General features: G+C 37.8%; 1 protein-coding gene across 2 annotated transcripts in view; it reads left to right on the forward strand.

The window, feature by feature from the left end:
- Nucleotides 1–26537, forward strand: part of STX18 (syntaxin 18) — a 58225-nt gene that overhangs the window by 16059 nt on the left and 15629 nt on the right. For both annotated transcript variants that reach the window (XM_084266702.1, XM_084266703.1), the window contains exons 2-5: nucleotides 15863–15930; nucleotides 21931–22046; nucleotides 23097–23174; nucleotides 23279–23345. In XM_084266702.1, coding sequence (XP_084122828.1) covers nucleotides 15863–15930; nucleotides 21931–22046; nucleotides 23097–23174; nucleotides 23279–23345 — 329 coding nt within the window. The remainder of the gene's footprint in view (nucleotides 1–15862; nucleotides 15931–21930; nucleotides 22047–23096; nucleotides 23175–23278; nucleotides 23346–26537) is intronic.

Raw genomic sequence — 26537 nt, forward strand, 5'->3', positions numbered from 1 at the left:
AGCTCCCTGTCCCAAGTCAGGGTTGGTTGGTGGAGTTGCACCTCTTTGCTCGTTAGCAACAGGACTTTGTTTTTGGGCCCGTTGCAAGAAACAACCACATTCCAGTTAGGAAGCTGCTCTCAGCTAACACCACTGAATGTATTTTCTTCCTTGTACATTGACAACAATTACAATATTACATTACAATATTTGTAATGTAAGAGAAAAATAGTCAGTGCTGTTATTTAAAAAAAAAACAAACAAAAAGCTGTGCTTTGAGTTTAACAGAAAGGGAAATGTAAAAAGTGAAAGTGTTTGTCCTCTGTGCTTCAGTGGGTATTTTTGTGTTTACTGTTTTCAAACCAGGTTACTGATGTGTTTCCTCTTAGAGCAGTTCTGTGTCCTCTGTCTTGGAGGATGCTCTCTGAACCGGGCAGGGCATGTATCCTTTAACTGCCTCAGTTCAAGAAAATGCATTTCATGTTCTCACAGGATCATTTTTAGAACTAAAGGGAATATTATCTGTGTTATAATGCCCAGAATATGCAAAAAATAGTGATTCTTTTTGGAGTCACCTCATTTTCTTCTGTTTCACTCTTTTAAAAGTAGCTTTCTTTTGCCTTCATTTGTTCCTTCCGATGCTTACTTTTGTTTGACAATATGTACCTTCATTTCTGGCTGTGTTATATTTTGTTAAAATTTCTCTTGGTGTCACTAATTTCTTATTGTTGGCATTTTCCTCTTAATTTGTGCTCCATTTGATTCCTTTGTTACTTTGTTTCCTGGGTGTGGTGGGGTTCTTTGTTTGGTTGCTTTTTATTACTAGCACATATTACAGAACTTATAATAGCACCTTGTTTATTTAAATGATAAGAAAACTTTAACTGCAGGAAAGATCATCTGGTTGCCCACAAATACTTAGTTGGTTTACTTTCTGCAGCAGAAGGCAGGCTTATTCTTTTTGTTGCTAATTTGTATTAGAATACAGTCCATGTCTTTTTGATTCCATTCCTATCACTGATTAGTATTAATAATGGCTACTAATTAAGCAATAAATATATGCATTTGATCATTAAAGCTATGCTTTTTCATTTTCTAAGGTGCAAATATCTCAGATTGGTTTAAATAAAAAAAAATTTCGAATTACTTAAATTGCATTTAAAACTCACAGTTCAACTAATTTGATACGATGTAGCTAGATGTAGCTAGATGTAGCTAGATGTAGCTAGATGTAGCTAGATGTAGCTAGATGTAGCTAGATGTAGCTAGATGTAGCTAGATGTAGCTAGATGTAGCTAGATGTAGCTAGATGTAGCTAGATGTAGCTAGATGTAGCTAGATGTAGCTAGATGTAGCTAGACAAAGTAACATTAGTAAAACTTTCTCTTTACACAACAGTTTCTATTTTCCTTCTCTGTTTTCCTATCATTAGTCATTTTTGTCTGTCTTTTCCATGCTTATTGATGCTGTAGTCCTGTCAGATGGACACCTGGGTTGTGTACTGCAGAAACATCTTAGAATCATTGTCAAAGGGACTGAAGAAAATACAGGACAAAAAAAAAAGAAGAAAACAGTATCTTCAAACTGGTTTTAGAACCTCATTGCTTTCGCTGTCTGTGCTGCTGCTGTACGGTTACACGGCGCATTCAGCAATCTGCTTTTCCACTGACATAATGGGAGAGCTGCAGCCATTTGAAATATTTTGTTTCTGTGTGGAAAAATTATAATTTTGGGACGCTCAGGTTCTGATGCTGGTGTGCCAAGGACTGTAACATGCTATTGAAAAGCATGAGGTCATGTTAACCCTCTCTTTATTAGCACATGTATAGAGAGAGCATACAGTGTTTTGTTTTGAATGCTTTCAAGAGAATTTTACATCCTAATAGATTTAACTATTGGTTTGGGAGCTTGTTTCTTCCCCCTTTAAGTGGTTGGTGGTTTTGTTGTTGTTGTTCCATTACTGTAATAGGGGCACCATTCTTCCAGGTACATGCTAGCTCTTGTGTCTCTGCTATCTGTCTCACATTTGAACTGAAAACAGTTATTGCTGTAGCCAGGATGTATCTTGGAAAGCTTTGGGTTTTTTCATTCTTTACCTCAGTGCACTTCTCCTGCTGTTTTTCTTCTCTCTTCCATCCATCTTCAATTCCTCCCTTCCTTTGCCTTTCATTATTGCTCTTAATTTTTCACTGGAGTGCCACAGTAAGCTTTGCCAATTCCTGTTCCATCTACTCGTAGAGACAGGTATCTACTTGATATTTGCCATGTCATCTTGACCAGTCTCCTTATGGTAAGTTCACTTCCTAGTGTTAAGGTTTCATGGTTTAAGTCTGAGTTACAGCCTTAAAATTTTCATCTTAAAATTGCTGGTGAGAGAGCTCCTCAGTGGGGAGGTACCTCATGTTCACCTTTCTTTCTTCCCAAGAGCAGCATGCCAGTGCATGGCCAGAATACTGAAATATTTATGGAATACATTTCAGTAATACCACCTCATCTGTAATGCAGAGCTGTGGAGCAGTGGTATTGACACCTGTAAATCAGGTGGCTGTAACCCAGATAAGCTGGAAAATGTAGTATCCCCTCTGTCCTTGATACGAGAGGCTGTTGAGAGAATTCATGTAAGCTGTGAAACGTTGGTGTGGCAAATTGCAGTAGCATTTTAGTCTAAGCTGGAGTGAAAATGGTATACAAAGTAGTATCTGTCTTACACAAGGTACACCTATTTCTGTGTATGCATCCCTGCTGAAACCAAGTCTCTTCTATCCAGTTGGTTTGTTATTGCTCTTGCATTGCAGTCACAGTTAGCTACTGCAGCCCAGCTTGGGTTTGTTTCACTCTCTCACCTCCCTTAAGATTCTCTCACAGCTGGCTGAACACTCAGTTACATTTATTTCAGCGTGGAAACTGTGTTGCTCTCCTGAGCAGCCATGAAGATAACTCTCCACTTTACAGCCCTCTCCTCTGCATTGACTACTGGCTGAAGCCTGAGACTCAATGCAGCAGTACACAGTGGTGGTGTCTGGTACAGTGCAGATGCTGTTTCCTTTTATTCCAGCCAGTCCATTACTTCCCACTTGTGTGTATGTGCTAAGCTTTTGCTGCCTTTTGGTTAGTTTTGCTTTCCTCCCTGTTTGCACGTTGTGTATTTTGTTTCCTGTGGATGCATATCATCAGAAAGCTACCTAGTGTGTGTTCAGTTGTGGGTTCCCATGAATTTGAGGCTTTGTAAAGATAGACATCATTCTTTCAGAATTGAGTAATGTGTTTGCAGTGGTAGCTGGGAGACAGGAGCAGACTGCTGTATTTTCACATATCTTGCACGGCCTTGCACAGCTCACTTCATTTGAGTTTCTTCTTTCCCATTTGTGTTACAAGCCAAGGTTTCTTATGTCTGAGTGAGCTCTGAGTTTGTCCGACTCTTCTAGGTCCACTCTCCTTTATGGACTGGGGTAAGACCAGAAGTTTTTCTCCTGTGTTAGCACTGTTTAGGATGTTGCATCTTCATGTGCTTTATTACACAGTTGCTTATCTCACCCCAATCCCATCCAGGTTTCATTTCTGCTGACTAAGTACAGTGACGCTCCAAGGGCAAGTGTGCTCCAAGTCCTAAACATGTGCTATTTTGACATATTTTTGCTACTGCAGCTAAGGAGCATTGCTAGATACAGAGGTTTTCATAAATCTCTCTTTGAGATGCTGGCAAGAGGAACATACAGTATGTTTGATGTTGTCTGGCTTTGCAAGAAATAGAAGCTTTTCCTGGGAGGGTGTGTGTGTATGAAGGAAGAGAGTGTGTGTGTGACTGTGTGCGTGGAATAACAGGAGCACATGCTTTACCTTTTATTGCTTTTATGTTACAATGTCAGTGTGTCCTTGTGTTACCTTTGTTTTCTCCATGGTAAAACTTTAAGCTGTTTCAAGTAATGCTTTGGCTTCTGGCTGGAAATGAAGAGCCAGGTTCAGGTTTTGCTCAACTGAGTTTTTACAGGGAGATCTGTGGACAAAAGTATTTGGGGTAAACCAATAACACTGCAGATTGTAGTCTGGCTGCGTTGGTAGGAGCATCCTGGAACTACTCAGACATTGGCATAGAGAATGTTGGTTTATGTATTGACAACAAAAAGCTACTGTTTGAAATCAGTGCTTTTGGGAGGGTTGCCTCTTCTTCTTCTGGGTTTTAAGCAGCTTAATTTTCTTTCTTTCTCTTCTTTAGTTCTCTATCTCTTGTAGTGTAGTAAGTAACTCTAGGCTCAAAGTTTTGCTTTCTAGTTGTAAATAACACTGGTTAAATTAATCTCGCACACCCCCACCCCCCCATGGTCTGATAATTTTCTATTGATGGCCTCAAGGGAGGATTGGGAGAAGGCCTTATATACAGGTAATGTGACAGCCAGAAGTGCCACATAAGACTTTATCACAATACAAACAGGAATTAGAGAAAAGATTATATTTCTGTTGATAAAAATTCTTTCAGCTGTATACTTTTGTATTTTTCAGTTAAATTTTTGTGGATGCTACAGGAAAATAGTTAAACGTATTGCAGTGTGAAAAATTTTCTGGATTTTGGGCTGTGATTTCTAATTTTGATGTTATATTGGGAAACAAATGAACTTTCCTTGCTTTTTGAAAATCCAGCAAATTCTGATGCTTTTTAGCTCTTACTTAACTGAGTTATAACTACTTACTTTGACCTTGAAGTTCTTTCTGTATGATCATTGCTTTTACAGGTCTGCACACTGGACTGTTTCATGCAACCTTGTAAATGCTCTTAGTTTGTAAGAAACACTGTTTTTTTTCTGAATATACTATTTTTTTAGCTATGTGACATATAAAAATGTTTCCTTGTTTGTGCTTTTTCTTTTCCTCTTCTCAGCTCTTCCCGAACTTTTAATATGAAAAACTCATAAATAGATTTCTGCTGCCTTATCATTGGCCTCACAACGTCTTAGCAGTTTCTCATGATTGCTTCTATTAAAAAAGTTCCTTACATTTAACTTCAGCTTCTTTATTCTGAAAAGCAGGTAACCTTTTTCTTAATTGATTGACATCTGTCTTGAGCAAAATTAAAATACTGAGGCCTAAATGCTTTACTCAACTTGGTTGTGAGGATGATTAAGTTGTAAGAAGTAAAATCTTAGGACTGCATACAAAGCTGTTGAATTAAAATTGTTGAATTAAAAACCCAGAGCCTCAACTTTCATTTGCAATAGCAGTGTTCTGATTTTCATGAAATAAATTACGTTTTACTCTATTTTGTTTAAACTCAAGATTAATTTCTATGGTTACAGTGGATATAAATCTCTAGGTTGCTTTTAAAAGGAATTGTTTATTCAGGATAGGGCTGACAGTCTCTCCTTAAGAGAAGCTATTACTTAATTTTATTTTTCTAAGTTTAAATGCTTTAAAATATTTGTAATGATACCCCAAAGGCACCATAAAAATGTAAAAATAATTATATTCTAAAATTACCAAAATTACAGGAAATGGACATTTAAAAAAAAATCTTACTGAGATTCATGGGTGAGAAAAGAGAGAAAGGAAAAGTGCCTTACTTCACAACTTAAATTCTTGTCAGGAGTTTCTGCTTTCAGTGATTAAAAATACACTTTTGAATTGTCAGCATTACTCAGATGCAAAAGAATAGCATTGATTTCCCTTTTAATTACAGCTCAAGCTCACTGCTCCCAAATTCTGCAAGCGCTTTGTCAGGAGAAATTTCTACGTGACTATCTGCTGGAATTTTTTTCAAGTAGAAATTATCCTCATCCATGGTTAGAGATCAAAACCAACATGAATAGCATTGTGTGAATGTAGGGGTCCAGAGTCTGTTACTATCCCTGTCCAGTCCAAGAGTTATTGAGAGGATTATCTTTTTTCTTTTTTTTTTAAATTTTTTCTTCCCTGTGCTATTGTTTTCCTCACCTCAGTTGAGCCAAAATTTTTGCTGCTATGAGGACCAGTGGAGAAGAGTTATTTTCCCCAGGGATGGAGTAGGGATTTTCTTTTGTTTGGCTGGTTGGTTCTACTTCCTAGGTGCTGTGACAGAGGATAGCAGCTTGCTGAGAATGTGCTGCAAAGCAGTCTGTCTGAAGTGGGGCAGCACAGAAGGCATTGGTAGACGTACAAAGATGTGAGTAGCTGTATCAGTGTGTCACTCTGCATCAGCCACATAAGGGCTTAGAGGGACCAGGGCCCTGTGAGTTCCTAAGATTCAAGCAGATGATCCTGGTCTTGGGGTTTCCTGTTACATGGGAGTTGGGGGGGGGGGGGGAAGGGGCCCTTTGTCCTAATTTTTCTGTCCATACCATAAAGCACTTGGATTAAAATCTTAATGTGTACAGACTCAGCTTTTTCCCAGCATATTTCTTTATTTGCTTTTGTGTCTGATCTTTAGCTGAGGAATCATAAACTTCTCATTTCCAGGTGGGTGTTTTCTTGGTCCCGTCCAGTGTTTTAACGAGGGAGAAATGTGGCAAAGCGACTACTCAAGTAATGTTTCATCTGCAAAATACGAATTAAGGTGTTGAAAAATAATAGAAAGGATTTCTTGCAGTGAGAACACTATTGTACTGATGATGAAAATCCAGAAAATCCAGAAAAACACATTGAACCGGTGTGGTGCTTGTCCCCCTGAATCATGTTTGACAGAATGGTGAGTTTCTGGGCCAGAGTGACCGCTGTGTTAGTGTGTGCTGCGTGGGTGTATAGGTCTGTTAGTGGAAATACACTGACAGTGTAGACCTCTGAATCAAAAGGGCCTGGCAGAGGAGCACGGGACTGCAGCGTGTGCCAGGGAGGCTCTGCTCTGGCCGCGGCTGCAGCAGGGAGCACGTCGGCCCCACGGATGCCGCTTCAGTGCTCTGGTGCCCCGGCTCGGCCTCTGCTGCAGCAGATTCAGTTTAGTTTCAGAGTCAAGCACAAACAGTGCCGCTCCCTGCAGTGCACTGCAAAAACCTGAATTCAGAATTTCATAATGATGGCCAGAATAACCTTTTATTGCTGTGTGTCTGTTCAATGAGACTGGAAAGCTCTTCGTATCGTAAAACATCTCTGAGTCAAGAAAACACAGTCCTAACCGAGTCCAGACTGTGAGAACAAGGGACAAGAAAAGTATCTCTTACAGAAAGACACAAGCAAAGTTGAATGCAGTTACTGAAAGGCTGTAAATGGAGTGTTTTGAACAGCAATGGTAAAGGCAAATTATTGCAAATACATATTTTGACCAATTTACTTTTATCTCTCAACCAGAACATTCCCCACAATTGTTATGGGGTTTATATTTTAGTCAGTGAGGTTTTGGATTGATTGTGTAAAAATACAAATGTTCAAGAAAGTTATGATTAGAGTTGGACAATAAACAAGAAAAAGGAAATAGTAACTTTTATTAAAATCAGATGCTTTTTTTCCTTAAATTGAATGTATTTGTTGCCACAAAAAATAAATGAAGACTAGTTATTAAAAACATTTACCATGACATTATGTTGTAGAAAACCTATGGCTAATTTTTTCTGGAGGTCAGCTCTTGTTCCTGTTGAGAATTTAGATGAGCTTCTGTACATGCAGGTATCAAACCAGTGTGTTCCCACCAGACCTAAGAAAGCAGTGACAAAATCAACACAGACCTTTCTTTATGTTACATTCTGTGTTTATTGCAGCTTTCTGGTTCAGAATTGAAATTCAGTGTTTGTTAGTAATTATCCTGTAAATTAAGGTCGTGCCTGTATTTATAAATGCCTGAAATGCAGTGTATTAAAATGGTTTTGAGAATGTACAGTATATTTTAGGACAATTTCAATCTTAAAAATTGCAATGGCTTCAGTTTTTCTGTACAGTTGGAGTTTGCTGTAGGTACCATCCCAATTTTTAAAGCATATACAGCAACCCCGCACCCAAATAACACCCCAGTAGAACCTTCGTCCAGTGATAATACTGGGTACTCTCAGTCTTTACTGTGGGCACTGGGGAAGTGACACTTTAAAGATCGTAGGTCTTAATTTTGCTTTGCTCTCATTAGAGTCCTCAACAAGAAATGGTTTGCAAGTGTGTCACAAAATTAAAAAGAATCTGTTCATCACTGATTTGACCAAACCTTACACCAACTCTGGATTATTTTTAAGGCAGGCATGGTAAAATGAAATGTGAGGCTGTTAGGCTGATACTTACTTACTGACAAATTTTCCACTTTGTATAATAAATGATGAATAAAATATCAAACTAACCAAGTGCAGATCAGAAGTGCAACGTCAGAGGATGGGTATTGCAACTGAACTGACAGTAGCAAAACTCAACGAGAGGCAATATTTGAACTGTAAGCAGGATTTACAAATATATATTAGTTAAAGCAGGAATTTTTAATAAAAGGCTTCCTTTAAAATCAGCCTCTTTTTTTTTCTTTTGACAGTGCAAGACAGTGCTTTTTTTACTCTTTCTTTTTTTTTTTCCTGTTTGCTATTTAGCAATAAGAAGTCTTTTCTGCTCTGGACCAGGTGTGAGGTAATCTGTTCAGAGGTTTCCAATCAGTTTGGTAGTGATCACCTAACGCTGCCTGTGGTATTCTGCAAAAAGGCTTTGCCCTCCTGTATCTCACAGTGGCTAATGAAGGTTTTTGCAGTGATTCCTTAGAATTTTGTTGCTATTTTAAAATAGACAAACGCTGATAATATCACAAGTTTTATTTTTGAAATACTTTACAAGTTTTGTGCAGTGTTTTGCCTTGAAGAGTGAGAATGCCTCAGCCTTCGTTTGCATGGCTTTTAATTCTGCTGGTTCAGTTTTGAATGTTCTTACACCATATACCACATATTTGGAAATACAGCACGTCCCCCTTCTTGGTTAATCCCTTAGCTCTGAATACAGGGCTGCTAATAAAACACAATTAAAATGTTGCCTGCCCGTTGCTGCTGCTCTACCCAAATACGTGGTGATGTAAAGCAGAAGCTGAACACGGTCACAATTTTCCTGAGATTAGAGGTAGCCAGGCTGGCTGTCTCCTCGCCTCCTGCCACCCGCTTCCAGCCTTGGGCCACCCCCACGCCACAGTTTGGATATTATTTTGCTCTTTTGGGTCTCGGGTTACGAGAGCAATTGATCTGCGTGACCTAATTTAGGAACTTGCACGTTTGCCGGGGAAACCGAAACCAAATGGATCCCCTCCAGAGGCAAATCAGCTGAGAACTGGTTGGCGTTTGGAGGCAGCCAGTGCTCCTCTGGTAGGACAGCACCACCTCATGGTGCGGATAAGTCACCATCCAAACCCCCTTAAAGAACAGCTCTCACCCCCTATTAAATTCAGAGCTGGAGTTTGAATTGAATCTTTGGTTTGATTTAATTGATCTTTCTATCAGGGAATTATATAATTTTGTAGTTTGAAAGCTCCAGTTTCTGAAACGTATTTTAAACTCAAAATCTTGTCTGTTCTTAGGCAGCATCCTGCAGGAGGTCATGTCAATTCAGTGGGCTGACAGTGCTTAAAACATCACCTAGAAGGAAGCAGTGTGGGACCCGGCCTTTCACGTGGTCTGTTTTTAAAAAAGTTGACATTTCTTATCTAATCAAAGGTTGTTTTTAGTGGAAGACTGCTCCACAGGAGTCATTCCTGCTGCATCAGAATTTTTCTAACTAGTCTTTCCCAACTGTCGCATTTTAGGTAAGAGCTCAGGCTCTTTATTTTAGAATTCATTTAATATAAATTGGGTTTTTGTTGATAGTATCTGTTCTTTTTGGGTTTTATTCCCGATTTCTGGAAATAATTGCCTTCATTACATGTAGTAGCCACGAAAAATTTCTTCTCTTTTAATATGTTTTCAACACTGGAAACATTTTATTGTATAAAAAACAAGTGTATGTTCTAACACCAATTGTTGTATCTCCCAGTACTGAGACTGTACTTTTCTTCATTGGAAGCATGCAGTCCCTGGACATCACCTAATGTCTTATTGAAATTCTTAATTTCTTCTGAAATAGGCCATGGGTGTATGCTTATGTTGGCTGTATGTTTAGAATTGAAAACATGATGCCTAGATATTTATGTTATAAAAATGATGAATTTTCTGCTCTTTGCAGAGCGGATTGTAGAATGTAGCCACCTTATCATGAATCTGTAGATGTGATCTATTTAGGAGAGACATTTGAAGTGAGGCTTTTTGGCTAGACTGAAAAATGAAATGTAAAACTTGATTTCTTTAATGGTAACAAGACACTTCCATCAGCAGTGATTGTCTGTGCTGCTGAATCAACAGTAAATGCCGCCTCTCATGACTTGTGCAAGATCCTTTCCATTTTTGGGGGGGGGTTAAGTGCTTTTAAAGTTTCCTTTAGCAAAACAGGCTTTAAAAATTCAGAGGTGCAGTGCAGAGTGTAACAGTCAGTTTTATGTGGTCGTAAGTAGCTGCTTATTGTTCTGATGGAAGAGTAAACTTGATAAAATGCTGTTTGTTGAATGAAAATGACTATTCAGCGCTGCCGGGTTCTCCCTACAATGTGTCACGGGAACCTACTCCAATCACTTTAATCGTAAACAATGCTGCTGCTTCTTGCAGTGGGTTAAACGTATGCAAATTGGAACCTACTGTTTCATGAGTGATCAATTCTTTGTTGGGAGTGGAAAGAAATGTGGTGTGTGTATTGCTAAGATACTGAAGGAAGCAGAGTCAGCGTCTTTGTTCTGACGTATGCGCGCCTTTTGAAGATGCTGCTCCAGAGGGAACGCTTTCCTCTTTCCCTTACTGAAAAATACAGCCTGCTCTAAAATCTGGAGAAAATTTTCTAAGCAGAAGAACACGTAGCACTTCTAGTGAAGGCTCTGAGTATCAATAGAGCTGTGCATGCCACCTGTGGTAGCAGATGGCAGCCATTCACAGCTTCCTTTTGTGTTGGACCTGCATACTATGCAATATTTGCTTTTATGTTTTAATAAGAGCTTTTTTAATTTTTTTTTTAAAAAATAAATCTACAGTGGCACCAAAGCACAGATATGTCTGTTAAAGAGGTAGTTTACAATGAAGATAAACTTCCAAAAGTGTAAACTGGAACCTGAAGTAACTTTTAGTTACATTGCAGGCATTGATGTGAATTTATAGTGGTTTTTATTTGTGTGATGCTGACGCTTTTATTGCCACCCAGTGGATAACTGCTGCTGCTTCACCATAGACAATTGTTTTTTTCATGATCAGAACTACACTCTGAAGTTTCTAAATAACACCGGGTGCCTCCAGCTTTGGTACCTGAGCTTAGGAGTTGTTGTGAAGTTTCTGAAGTTGTAACCAGCTGTACTTCCTTTAATGGCAGGTGAATCGTTTAGGAAGTGCTCTACTGATGCTATCCAGCTTCTGCTCTGCCTCATGCTGATACAGGTGTTTGGAACTGAAATGAAAAAAACAATTCTCTATGTTCAACCTTGAGCTTTAGTAACCCCCCAGGACACCTCCAGTGGAGTGCCAGAGGGAGTGGAGAGAGAAGAGGGAGAGCTTGGGGTTTTGTGAGAGTCTTTGTTGTCAGAAAGAACGTAACCCTCAGTATTCATTCAGTGAATGGAAGCTCACAAACATGCTGTTAGTATAGCAATATAACTGATGTTGGCAATATTGGGAGGAAATTTACTTTTTCCCCATGATTCTCATAAAAATGTCAGTTGTATCTGAAAATTCAGTAGTGTTCTTCCCCGTAAGCTAAGTTTAGTCTTAATGCAGTGCAAGAGTGCTGCAACTATGAAAAGCATTTCTCTAAGCCCTCCTGCCCCTTCAGGAAAAAAAGGAAATAATTGCATTGTCTCAGTGTTGAAGGGGAGACTGATTTCTCTAGTCAGAGATGAAGAAAGCTAATTTCCAGAGGCAGAGAATGGAATCCATGACAGGAGACCAATACTCAGATGTGTTTGTGCTTCATCTTCAAATTGCTTTCATCTATCCTTCTGAAGGCCGTGTCTACTGATGGTATAATTGTTTTGAAAGCAGCCAAATAGGAGTTTGCAGTTATGATGGATGGGTAAATGGAGTGGAAAAAGTGGATATGCTGAAATGCAAGTGGGATTGAAAATTGTTCTAGTTCTATTTGCAAGATTGATTAGAGAAGATACAAGAATTTAGCCCAGAGGCAATAAAAAGCTGGTGTGGGTGTTGGGAAGAGGGGGTTGAAGAGAGAGAGAGACTGACTGACGAGCCAAGAAAACTGTTGGAGAAGGGGTGACTTTGTAGAGATAAAGTCAACTTTGGCAAAATTGATAAGTTAATGGTATTAAAACCCCCAAAGGTAAAATATTCTTTAGCTATGTAAATAAAAAGGGAATTAGCAAAAAAGTGGATTTGTCGTGCAGCTGGAATATAGATTAAGAGTAGGTTAGGCATGATCTCCAAACTAAATTGCTAAGGAAAAAGCTGTGTACTAGTAGGGTGAAAGCAAGATATGTACTGGGAAACAGAGCATGGAATCAGAAACATGTACAAAATCTCAGAATTTAAATGCAGTCAAATCATGGGTATCAGATAATCTGTGGGCTGAGTTTGGGCACAGTGGATTTGTGAAATCCCAGGGTCTGAAGGCAGCTATTTCTAATGAAAAGATACTGAACTGAAGGTGGTACCAGTAGAAAGCAAGGTACAAGGCAGTATAATTTGCTGGCTTACTAAAAAAGAATGTGCTTAAGTAATATTTGCTGTAAGAAAATCTGTTTTCCCTTCATTATGAAGTCCTGGTGTCTGATGGTAGAGAGTCTGATGAAGTGCTAATAGGAAGTCTAGAAGAGATTAGCAGAGAAAATACTAACTGAATAAGATGATTAAGAAGCAGGAATGCTTCTCTCTGGAATGAAGTGTTTGGGCTGAAGAGAGGTTAATAGTGGAATTACTCTGGAATGGATTTTTAAACTTGCCTTGTTTAGTACTGTTCTTATTTTGGGGAATAAGAAAGAGATGGATTGCTAAAATTTACTGATGAGGGAATGCTATGGGGAAGGAGAGGGAGGAGCATGATACATTACAGCAAGGGTTGAATGAGTCTGGAGTTAGAAGAAAGAAATTCAACAGCATAGGTGTTTAGAGACCAAAACAAGAAGTAAGCTTGAAACTAATCAATGAAAATGGTGGGAGAAAGTTATTTCCAGGTGAGCTACAAAGTAACAAACACCAGCCAATACCCTTCTATCTTCACTGGAAAAGGATGGATACAAGCTGGAGCAAATGCAGAGGACAGTTATAGGTTAGGCAACTTCAGAACTATCTTGTGAGAAGAAATTAAAAGCTTGGGGTGGTTTGCCTGGGGCTACAGATGTTAGAGGGATATAGGATTACTGGCTCTGAATTGGACACTCGTGCAGGGAAGCAGGGCTTTCAAGGGGGGAGGACTGTTGTGAAGCAAGAACAGATGGATGGAAGTTGGTAAGCAGTAAACATGCACATTGGTTGGTTCTTATCCATAGTAAGAGTTGTAAGAATCTAATAAAGCCATTCTGTTGCTGTAGGGAGATGCTTTATTACCTTTAGGCTGGAGGTTGGTAACGTTGTGCAGTGTGTATGGAGTGCTTTTGATAACCCCAGAGTAATTGTAGGTTGATGACCCTGGAGATATTTTCAAGAATTAATTTTGTATAATTAGGGATATTCTGTTTCTACATAAGCTTAGGCATTGTACCAAAAAAAAAAATTCTTTGTTTTTTTGAGACTTTTGTAAAAATTGTTAATTTTTGTTGGTATGGTAATGACAAATTGAATTCAACACTGTGCCAGTAGTACACAGTATAGAAAAGGCAAAAGAGAAATAACAGTAGGGCAGGATCACAGAAGATGCTGTTAGAATTTGAGGGAAAGTAGAACAAGAAGTCTCACTTCTGATGCAAATCTTGGGAACCAAGAGCTTGATGCGAGTATGGGCATAATGGTGTCATTCTAAATTCATGAAAATAGCTTTACAAATGAAGGAGAGGCAAAGTGGGGTCAGTGCAATTCAAACACACGATGACAATTTTAGCCTAAATAGAATGCTCTTTGTGACTAGATGAATTAATTACTGTAAGACAGTGTTCTTGCTTGTCATTCTGATTCTTTCTGCTTGTTAATCACTCCTAAATTGTAGCTTTTGCAATAATATTAAGATTTATTACTTACAAAATTTTGCTAATCCCTTTTCCAGTGTAGTGTTTGTTCACATATTAATGTAAACGTTTTGGAACGTGCTGCTTATTTTACGTTGCTCCTCTTTGTCCTCTCTAGTACTTTCTTTCTGCCTATTAAGTATTATTGTTATACTGAAACACTGTATGACTGTTTTTAAATGTTTTGCTTTCATAGTCAAGCTTAATTTACCTATTCAGCAAATTTCATGACATACCAAGTCTGAGCTGAGAAAGAGATTAGTAGACAGAAAATAAGTTCCAATAGCGATGAGAAGGAACATCTGTGGAATGGTTCCACTGATTCTTTGTGCCTTTTTGATCATGTAGTGGGTTTGGTGTTTCCCTTCATGTTGCTTCTGGGGGTGCTAACACACTTAGGGGTACTATCAGAACTGTTTGCTGTGAATGGGATGAAATCTACCATATGCTCTTAATCACACGTGAAACTTTAAACCTGAAAACTGGGAAAACTCTTACCCGATACCAGGAGCTGTAGTAAAAGTGAAGCAGAGCAAATGATATTAGGGAAATGTATGCATATTTATTTGCAGGAGGAGACACTTATTTTTGGTTGTACAAATCACTGTGGTTATAGTACATTTTTTTTTCCTCTCCTTTTTATTCAAAGAGCTGCTGATCTTTTGAAAAAATAATTGGGGGAATTAATCTTCTATTTATCCAAACTGTTCTGTATTCTTTTCTCTGTGGTTTTTTTGTTTGTTTAATTACAAGGACCATTTGCATGAAAATAGCATTTTAAGACTTGAACAGCTTCTGATGCTTTTTCCCAGATACAGGAGTAAACCGTGTTTATTGTGTTTGCAAACTAAAACAACCTATTGTTTTGTAAAATTCATTGCATGTTTTTTACACAGAATTATAAGTGAATATTTGATAATATATTTTAGAAAGGTTTCCCCCTGCCTCTCCCTTGAAAATATATACCAGTAATATATAGAATTCTCTTCCCTTTCCCTTCCCCCCTCATCGTGTGTCCCTCCTGCCAAGGAAGTTGTATTGGTAGTCATTCCTGTGACCAGTTGAACTAGATTTCTGAGTCTTTCCATTCTCTAAAGTAAAGCAGCATCTTATGCTACACCAAATCTTTTAAATTGGACTAAAGTTTGCAAAAGGGCTTTCAGATTTTTAGGAGGTTTTTCATGTAAAAATGTCTCCATAATAAAGTGGAAATACAGAAATAGAAATTTGATTGAGATGTATCCTCTGGCAAACTTACTAACGATTATCAGAGGATAGAGATACAGCTTGAGTGCAGGCACAAGCTGCTCCCTGTATTACTGCAAAAGCAGAAAGGAGAGGGACAGTACCTTGCTTTAATGTGTTCTAATAACTCACCCTGAGTATTTTTAATACCTCATTAATAAGATGTTTTAAACTTTCTTGTATTCTGAAATTAATTTATTTTCTAGAATGTACATTAGGTTATTGAATTCAGAGTTTAGATAATGATTCAGGTTGTTATTTTAATGTTTAATATTTCTAATGTTTAATATTGTAGTTATGTTTAGTGTTTGGTTTTCTGTATAGTAGGCATACATTTTTACTACTGAGTTCTACGATCATACAGAGGACCTTTTTTAGATGACTTTTAGGTATTGACTGATTGCAAAATGTGAAGATTCTACTATGTTATGATTCTGTTTAATTAAATTAGAGATAACTAATTTTACTAATTAATATTTGAAGTGTGGAATTCTGAACTTTAAACATAAAAGTAATCAGTTATCTGACTGAAGTTTATTTATGAATTCTCTTTAGATTTCTCATATTGGAAAGCTGAAGGATTTTCTTCTGCAACACAGAAAGGATTACATTAATGCTTATAGGTAAGCATTCACTGTGTTTAGACTGATTTATTTTCAGATTTTATACAGTTGAAAAATGTGTAAACATGCTGAGTTATAAAATGTAGATTGCTTACTAATGAAGAGTGGTGCTGTCACTGAATGAAATGAGACTCAGAATTTGATGATTTCTGGCTCTTTGGGGTGAGTTCTGAAACAAGAACAACCTGTCAGCCCAGGCCCAACACATTTGAAGGACTTGCAGAGTAGGTTCCTGAGATTGCAGGACAGACTAGACACAGTGCAACATAACATACAATTGGGAGAAATATAACTGTCTGTGGAAAAATGCTCACCAACATTACAGTGCCTTTGTCACACTGCCTTTTTTAATCAGGCTGATCTGCCACCCTGGTTGTGCATAGGGAAAGAGGTCTTCTTTAGGGTTCTGTGATTCCCACTTTACTTTGAGATCCATAATTCAAAAAAACATCTGAAATTCCAACCAGATATAAAATTGGAAGAATGTACAGTGCGTGCAGCACAGAATTAACACATCCCAATTGGGATGCACCCTTTGTAAAGAAGCCAGTGAATTTCTGTGAGGTGAAGTTTCCAGACTGTAGGCTGCAACCACTGTAAAGAGAACGTCAGCCAGCTCTTCTTGAGGGGACAAACGTGGATCATTGTGGCATTGCCTTTTGGGGTGAGGTGGAAGATCACTTAAAACAACTTGATGTCTTATTTTTTTCAGTCATCTGAGACACACACAACCCAGTTGGTTGGGTTTTTCTGGGGGGGACATATATCCAAATGAAACAGTGCAGGCAAACTTTCCTTTTCCAAAAAAACTTCACTGATACCAAATAAGAGCGTTATCCAGAGATATCCATCCCCCAAGAGAAGACAATAGGAACTGATGAGCTGTCTGCTATTCCATAGGCTCTGCCCATGCTGGAGGAACAGTCTTTCTGAGAAACCAACTTCTGAGCCTGAAAGGGTCTGTCACAGTAATAGCAGTTCTGTGCCATCAGTGATGTCAAAATGAGTCCCTAAGTAGGTTGCCAGAAGAATTCTGGTACAGTGTTTTGTCTCCCTGAGATTTTAAAAGCAGTATTTTCTTGTTTCAAAAATACAACCAGAAAAAAAGAAGGTTTTGGAATGTTTTCTAAGTGTTAGGCTGAGAGAGCTGTTTGTAGTCAGTGCCAGCAGAAATAGAGCCTGGGTGTGTGTGGGTGTCAGTTCTGCAGGCAGGGTGCATGAGCAACTGCTTTTCCAAGCAGCAAGCAGAACTGGTGTGTACAGCTTAAGTGATACGTCTAGTGCTCTCTTTCATTCCTCTTGGAATAGGTTGTGCACAACACTAGGTGGAGCTACCAATTTAATACTGAAATAGCTGGGTTTGCTGTTTGAAAACATGTCAGTGCAGAAGCTGAGAAACTGCAAATAATTGCAGGAAGAGCAAACAGTCAGTAGAGGTTAAATTTTGGGTACTACTTGTGTTTTACCAACACTAGTGTGCAAAAAAGGCAAGTGATGAGAGAAATATAATTATTTCCAAGCTGGTTTGGTTTCTGAGTTTTTACTGTTGTTTTTGTAAACTTTTTTAACCAGTTGTTCTATTTATTCTCAGTGACTTTTCACATGTGCACACAGACACAGCCCCCTCCGCCCCATATTAATTCAGGAGAGGAAAGAGGAAGAAAATGTATTTTCCTTTATTAAATCATAAAAACCCTTCCAAATGTCATCTGTGAATTGCAGTTCACCCCATCCTTAATGGTCAAACTTTAGATAGAACTGTCAAATTCCATACTATGCTTATGCTGTTCTACACTGTGGATGCAAAGAGAATCATGGCATTGATGCCATCAGTCTTAGCAAATGCCTCACTCAAGGCAGCAGTTTTAATAACTTCAGTATTAAAGCTATGGAGAAAATGTTTATATAATTTAATACTAGAGGGCTGTGCTGGAATTTATGTTCAGTTTTATTAATGACATGTAAGTACTCTATTTTGTCAATCCAGATACTTGTTTTTCAACTACAGCACGATGTGTTGGTGAAATTTGGCTGTTGAGTTACCAAGCTGAATTACTGTATGCCTTGTAAAACTTCCTCCTAATGTGGCACATCCAATTACTTCATTGCTTCTTTGACCTTACTTTTGCAGATTATAAATTCTTCAGTAACAGTTTTTCAGAGTGAATGGCAAAATACATGAAGCTAGTGATGCAACCTCTATCCTCTCATGTTTATCAGGATTCATGTGCCTTCTCTTGCACCTTGGTTTTCAGTTTTTTGTGATAAGAAACTTTTTCATCTTCTTTCCTGATTTATTCTGTCCTCTTGATAGGACTTTTGAGAGCTTTAGTGGTACCAGAGATGTGGTATCATGAGTTAAGATGGATTGAAAGTTGAATCTGGCCTGTCAGAAAACTCGGGTTTACTGAGGGGCACACATAGAAGTCCCTCCTTCAGGGTTCTCTCCAAATGTTATCATTATTTCTTGTAATTTGGCTTAAAAATTGGGAGTTGTAGTCATCTTAAAATCTGTGGCACTAACTGAAAACGTGGGCTTTCTCTATGACATGTATTAAGGGAAAATAATGAATAATGAAAACACTGAATGAGTAGCAAAGACTATGAATGACTCGTGTTTATCATTGGTTACATCTGCTCTGGGAAGGACCAATAACTAGAATCAGCAGTTACAGTATATTTGGGGTTTGGTCTGTGTTCTCTTCAACTGATGATCATACCTTTTCCACTTCTATCCCAGTTGGTGTTGCAGTGAGGGGCTGAAATGAAAGAAAACTCCATCTGAGGCCTTGCCCAAAAGCAAAGGGTAGCAGGAAGATTATCTTCCATTTCTAATGGATTATACAGCATTTATGCCTCCCATGGTAATAATGACTTTTTATACAACAACATGTTGTTGTTATGATTGGTTTATGATCAAATACAATCCCAGGTGACCTTCTGAAGAACTGTTCCCTAATCAGTTGTTCTGTTCTCTGTGGGTTCAGGTAATTGTTCCTTCTGCAACAAAGAGGCTCTGACCATTCCTCATTCAAATTCTTAATGTCATTTCTCCAGACTGCCAGTATTGTTTTGAATCGAAGTCTTGTTCTCTTGATGCAGGTTTAATTCACTTAGCTTTATGCCTCTGTGAATTTAATAAGTGTATGTTCCATTCTACTACCTGAGTTGTTAATGAAAGTATTAAATAGCATCAGATTCAGGACAAACCCCTGTGGAACACAGCTCAATGTGTCCTTCTGTTTTGTATGTAACTACTCCCAAGTTCAGCTTTTCAACAGTTTCACCTCCATATGGTGCTGGTTTCTTCTAACTCATTTATTTGCTGGTAGCTTAGGAGAATGTCATGTGAGATGGTAACAAAAGCCACACTGAAGAGAAGATAAAGAGCAATAATTGATTTTCATCCTTCTGTAAGACCTGTTACTGCATCCCAGAAGTAAATTACACTGTGCATGACTTATTCTTGATACATCTTGGCCACTAGTTTTCTTTTTGTTGTTTCCTAAGCACTTAAAAATTGTTGTTTTTTCTGTATTTTCCTAGGCTGAGTGGTCTGTAAGTCCTCTGTTTTTTTTACCTTAACCCTTTCTTTAGAGGTAGTTCTTTTCATCAACCTGGTGCTTCCTTATTCTCCCCTAGTTCTTGGTAGTGAGGATACATCTTTTAATTTGATGTGTTTCCTTTATTCCTATGTATTTCCTGCATTTCTCTTAGTAGTATTTTCAGAGTAATTTCTTGTTATGATTAGTATCCTTTGCATTTGACTGCATTTTTCTGATTATGTCCTTACAGGTTATGTTCCTTTAGCCTTGTCAGTAGCCATCAGACCTAATTTGCGCTCTCTGTATTCTGCATTTTGTGTTGGAGCACCTCTCCTGTGAAGACAGGCTGAGAGAGTTGGGCTTGCTTAGCCTGGAGAAGAGAAGGCTCCAGGGAGACGTTATAGCAGCCTCCCAGCACCTACAGGAAAGCTGGAGAGGGGCTGTAGGGCTGGGACTAGATGATCTTTGAAGTCCTGTCCAACTCAAACCATTTTATGGTTCTGTGATTCTTTGATTTAAAAGAAATTGCTGGTTTTGCATTTTGTGATGTTTATTTTACCCAATAATGTTTAAAACTGCATGGAAAGCATAGAACTCTGCAAACACCACAAAGCTGGGCAGGCTACAGGAACCTTAGACACAGAAAGACAAGAACTTTATATTCTACTCACTAGTAGATTTATCTTAAATGTAACTATTGATACTTCATTTGAACCAGACTGTGGAAAGCCTCTCCATCAGATGTCTCTAAAAACCGAGAATTTCAAAACTTTCATCATTCAGAAGGTGCTTTTGCAGAGAGTACAAATTAGGGTCACAGGTTAGGAGACCAGTGATTACAGCTGTGATAGGGGTATTGCCACGTGTTCAAGAAACCTGTGTCCTGACCAGAGGAGAGCAATTCAGCTAGTAAAATAGAAGAGGAAATGCTGTTTATAGCTGCTTTTCTGTAATTTTTCTATAAGGTAATAACATTTAGAATAGTTCTAACCAGAGGGAGAAACAAGCCTTCATATTTAGATATCAACTACATGTCAGTGTTGGAAACAAACAATGAAAATATGGAATATTACTGCTGAGGAGTTTGCCAGAGTGTTTGCTGGCTGATCTGTGTGTGTGCTAGCTGGCCAGTAAGTGGAAACTAACTTCTGAGCCAGAGGAACCATGTGCTGCTTTTGCCATGTGCAACCAGCCACGTGGGAAGGGAAGGAAGAGATTTTGTATAATATTAGAGTACACTTAAAACTCTGTGGAGGAGATCTGGGGACCCACACTGACAGTAGAAGAGGGAGGAAGGAACTGGTGGGTTTTGGTTGTGATAAGAGATGGTAAGACAGGGTGATGTGACTTGGTTGTAGGCATTCCAGTGGCAGGGACCACAGCGGGGACAGGGAAGAGTTGGTATGATTGTGGTAATGTGTCTAAGGTCTCTAGGGGTGTCAGGCTAGATCTGCAAACTGAAGATTCCCTCATTTTATTTAATTTTTTTTTTTTTTAATTTCTGTGCTAATATACTTGTGTTATACATACCTTGAAGAGTAGGCAATTTTCACATACAAATGAAAATCTAAATTAAGGTGAAGATGTGAGTTAATGATTTCTTGCTTTTCTTTAAAAGCAAATATAATAGGCTGTGATGACTGTATCATCAGGAAACCTAAGAGCAATATTGTATAAGCTGCTGTAGCAAAGTTTTGTCATCCTGTCATCTATTGCTGAGGAAACACTGTTAAATATGATTATACAGCATGCTTTTATGGTGGCTATCTGCAGTGTGTTAACATTTTACCGACAGGCCTCCACTTTTCAGAATTTAGTAACAAGATGTATAAATCCTATTAGAAGATATTAAATACATTATTGTATCATCTAAAGTAGAAATAGACAATGGGAACGAGTTTTATTAACTCTTATAATCACTTAAAATTAAACATGTGCTTTGTTTTCCAGTATTCTTCTTTACTCTGGTTTGAATTCACAGATTTCCTAGTTCAGCTACTTTAAAAACAAAGCTTAGTATTTAGGATAATGAAAACATACATTTAAATAAAATAAGTTCAGGGGGTTTTGTACGTGTTTCAACGTTTGAGTGATTCCTTTATCCTGCTTGTTTTCATGGTTTTAGAATTGAAATGTGCTTCACTGGAATGAGTATTGAGGGTAATGCTATATTTTCTAGGTGTATTTTCTCATCTGCTCAATTCATGTACAAGCTTAGTAGGTTCTATTGCTTTTTCTACATTTTTTACAAGACAGAAATGTTTTAAAAAACCTCTCAGCTTCATAGAAGTGGCATTTTTATCAGTGATGGTTATTACACTGTTTGCTTTTTCTGTGAAAATCAGTGTCCTAGGAAAGCTGCTGTGGAGATGGTGAGTGGGAAGAAGGGATAAGATATGTATTTGTAGATTTTATGTTGGGGATCTCTTAAGTGACTGTGTGTCTCTTTTCTCAGCCATATTATGTCCGAGTATGTGAGGATGACAGATACAGAACGTGATCAGATAGATCAGGATGCTCAGATATTTATGAGGACGTGTGCTGATGCCATTCACCAGCTGAGAACAGAAGGTAACTGAGCAGCTCTTCAATGTTTTTTCTTAGTTATTGATAAAGGCTGACAGAATGCTGAATCTGAAATAGGTTTTGGAAAGAGATGGGTGAAGTCTCATTGTCTTTCTGTTGCCTCTGTGTAATCCCATCGACTGATTTATACTGTACTTAATTTTCTTCAGTGTTAGTGGAAGGAGAAGCCAGAGCATAGCATTTTAGAATATTTGAACAAACAGATAATTAGCAGTTCTTGAGTAGTAATATAGCACTGTGTCACAGAGCCCTGAAATGAACTCAGTAGTTGTATCTTTCTAGATTGTTCATCTGTAAGGTATCAGGAGTATAATCTTTGCAAGTTTGAGATAATTAACTAAGAGAATCCTGGTAAAATAACAGCATTTTTGACAACTTGAGTTGTCAAAACTGTCTTATGAAAGATGTAGATAGAACTTCTCTCTTGCTGTTTTCAGGTTGTATGACTTGCAGTTTGCCTGTTTTATCAGTATTTCAAAGATTTTTCAGCAGCTTTGAAATGCAATCTAAGTATCGTTATAGCATTATCCAGCATCATTAAAACCAGTCATGCATGGGAACTTCATAGTATCAAAATTAGAAATATTAATATATGTGAATTAAAAGGATACTTGACACACAAAATCCCAAAGATTTCCATGTAGTCTATACACTGCAGAATTTAAAATGTTAGAAATTCAGTGTTTTAAGTAAGTTAAATCTCTAGATCTGGTTTACTGTGCTTTGCTTGGTGATACATGTCCTTGTTTGGAAATTTAATTAACATAATACAACTGAGTGATGAAATTAATAACTTGAATACTGTAAGTTGCTAGGGTTTTTTTCAGGGTTTGCTTTGTTGTTAAGATTTTCTTTCCTGAACCTATATTTAGGTATAGCTCTATTTCAAATACTGCTATTTAATGCTACTATGTAACATACATAAAATGTTATTAGACTCTGGAATATAACTTGTTTATCAGCTGAAATCATAAATTGCAGTGTAGTTCAGTAAGAAGTTAAAAGACTGAGATTTATTTTTGTTCTGTATTTCAGCACACAAGGGTGTCCAGTCTGCTCAGGTGAAGGAGCACAGAACCGCTGTCTTGGACTTCATTGAAGATTACTTAAAAAGTACTTCAGTATTTATTGAATGATTAAAAATAAATGATTGTATTTTCCAAGAAAGGAATTGTGCTCTTCTAACCTGAACTTTTGTTTGCTGCTGTCTTGAACAGGAGTGTGTAAGCTGTATTCTGAACAGAGAGCCATCCGAGTGAAGAGAGTGATAGATAAGAAGAGACTGTGAGTAGTGTTAAAAATAGTTTAACTCTGCCTTTTTCCTTTGTAGGACATTCAACAAAACTATTACATTACAAAACATATTTAGATTCTAAAGAGATTGTTTTAATGGAAACTGTAGTTGGATGAGCAACTTATGCTGTCAGCGGGTGTGTTCCAGGGCACTCTTCCACTTCTGGCATGTGAAGTTAAGTCTGTAAGTGGCAGAGTGCCAATATACTGATGTACTTTTCATTTATGTAAAAGATTAAAGCACTAAAGCAGTAAAATATGGGTTAAGGTACCTATTGGACTTCTACAGATGCAACAATATATTTTTGTATGTCTCATGAAGTTATGTTCTCCATAAAATAATATAGAATTAAATCCTGCACATTGGTAATACGTGTCAAAGATGCTATTTAGGGTACTGTCCATTTAGGTACAAGGGACTTCTACTCTTCTCTCCCATTTCCTCTCTTTTTGTGTTGTGTTTTTTTTTTGGGTGGTTTGTTGTTTTTTAAAGCCACCTTTCTGCTAAAACAAATTATTATTGTGTAAATAAATGCTACTTGAGATGGCAGGTCTTCATGGCAAGTAGAAGCATGATAAAAATCTCATATCTCTTTAATTGAAACAAGAGACTTTTTGCTTCCTATCATGGTATACATTCAGGCTGCTAATATATAGTTGAAAGTGTCTAGGAGAAGTTAAAGATGGTGTGCTTGCTGGCTTTTTAGCCTTGGGGAAGGGGTTTGGTTTGTTTTTTACTGAACTATCAACAAACATAGCTATTCTATTTCTTCTTCTGCACACTCCCAAGTGTGAGAATGACAGAGGGAACAAATAGGTTTGCAGTATATTTAATACCTGAAAGGCTCACCATGTCTTCTTGATTTGGGTTATTTGAATTATAATCTTAAATTCTGTTATGTGCATTTTAATGAGAAAAAAAAATCTGGAACATAAACATCAATAACTAAATTGTTTTTCCAAGACCTGATGCTGCTTTATCAGTTTGCTGTTCCTCTTGATCAGTTATTTACATTGAAACTAGAGAGGCATTTTCAAAAGTCTTAAGTACATTTTACTCAGAGTGATTCATCGTGATTAAGCACAATTAGATTAACTCAGATACATCCTCCTTAGCCATAAATGATAGGACAAGCTAAAGCCAAGCAAACAAAATACCCCAAACCAGTTCTGAAACTTGATAAGAAGTAATGAGAGAAAAGGCAGGCATTGGAATTTTTGTTACTCCCATAACTTTCCAGAAAAAAACAGAGAAACAAACTGTATGATTTTTTTTCATGTGTAAAAATCCATAACCTTATGAGTATTCTTCAGGCAAAAATCCCTCCAATAAAGATAGCATAGTTCCTGAAGTTACAGAACTGGCTAACAAATACCAGCTCCTCTGTTTGTTGTTCTCCTATCTTATTGTTTCTAAGATTTCTCGGATGACTAAACAGACAAAACAACCTAATTTGATGGATGTTCAACATGGAGCAGGGAAAGAGCTATTTCAGAAGTTAGAATACTACTTAATTAAAGAGCAATAAGGCATTTTAAAAATAACCCAGAAGATGCAGCCCTTTTCTAAAATATTGGAAGATATCTTTTTTGTCTCTTTTTATGTAAGAACTAGAAACCAGATGATGATCAGGTGGAGTCTGTATGCATTGCAGAGCATAGAATCATAGACTGGTCTGGGTTGGAAGGGACCCCAAATATCACAGAGCTCCAACCCCCCTGCCACAGGCAGGGACACCAACCTCCAGGCCTGGAGCTACACAAGGTTGCCCAGGGCCCCATCCAACCTGGCCCTGAACACCCCCAGGGACAGGGCACCCACCCCCTCTCTGGGCAGCCTGTTCCAGCCTCTCACCACTCTCTGTAAAAAACTTCCCCCAATATCTAATCTAAACCTTCCCTCCTTTAGCTTTAGTCCATTCCCCCTTGTCCTGCCAGTGTCTACCCTTTTAAAAAGTTGATTCCTCTCCTGTTTGTATGTTCCCTGCAATGTAATGGCTGAATTCTCATTTAAATTGAAATTCAGCTTAAATAAATCACAGGGCATAAAACAATCTTTACAGTGACTTGAAGAAAAATGATCTTTTTTCATATGTCTTCAACTATGTCTATGTCTCCCCAAGGGTTTCAGCAGACACTTCAGGCCATGAGAACATCATGTTGATCACCTGAAAGAGATAGGCACTTTAAATAGTGCATCCTAGGCATTCTGTTCCTTTTTAGTTGAGAACTTTTGTACATTGGCATATTGTGCAAACTGAGGACAACAAACCATAAAGGAATACATTTAATTAAATGTAAATGAAACCTGGTGCAGATCTCCTTTCCTGCAATTTAGTCAGCTTTAAAATATGTGCATACCAGCCAATACTGAAAGGTTGGCAGTAGAAATAGATGTGATAGCGTTTCCTTTTGTATTGATAAACACATTAAGCTCTTCAACAAATTGCCTCAGTGTTACAATTTTCTTGCATAAGTTGCTTTTATGTATTAACTCACACTTTTTGATTAAACACTTTGCCAATTACATAGGACTAATTCCTCAGAATGTAAAGCTGAGAAACAGAAACACAAGCAGCTCTTTCCTGCAAAGGTACCTGGTTGTCACTTTCAGGTTTTATGTTTATTTGTATTCAAAATCATATTTCATTTAAGTTTTAAACCTCCTTTTCCATTAGAATATCTTGTGAATTATGTATGCAGTTATTCAAATCAAGCTGATATTTGTATTATACCTGGGGAATTGGTGTTTTATTAATAGCAGAACTATTTCAACTGCATGGACATCCTGGTAAGTCCAAAGAAAGGCAAGCTTGGAACTTGAAAGGAAGGTGATGAGGAAAGAAGAGGTCTTTTTTGTAAAATTACCAAAAGCCCAGTACTTACAGAGATTTTAGAACTACACAAGGTTCCCTGTTACTCTTTTTTTCTTGTTTAAATAACATACTCAGTGATGACTAATGCATTATATTCTGTTTTTCTCAGAATTTTCTAATTATGGGTTAGAATTTAGACACAATACAAAGGAGGAGAGGAACACAAAATGCAACACCTTCTGTTAAGCAGTAGGGGAAGATTGCAGATGATAATGAGATTAACTGTTGATTATATTTGAGAGGGGAGGAAGTGATGAAGGTAGCACAGCAGGTGATTCAGCTCGTTCTTTCTGGTTGGTGTGGGGAT

This window comes from Gallinula chloropus (genome assembly GCF_964237585.1).
Source record: "Gallinula chloropus genome assembly, chromosome: 7".
Classification (NCBI taxonomy): Eukaryota; Metazoa; Chordata; class Aves; order Gruiformes; family Rallidae; genus Gallinula; species Gallinula chloropus.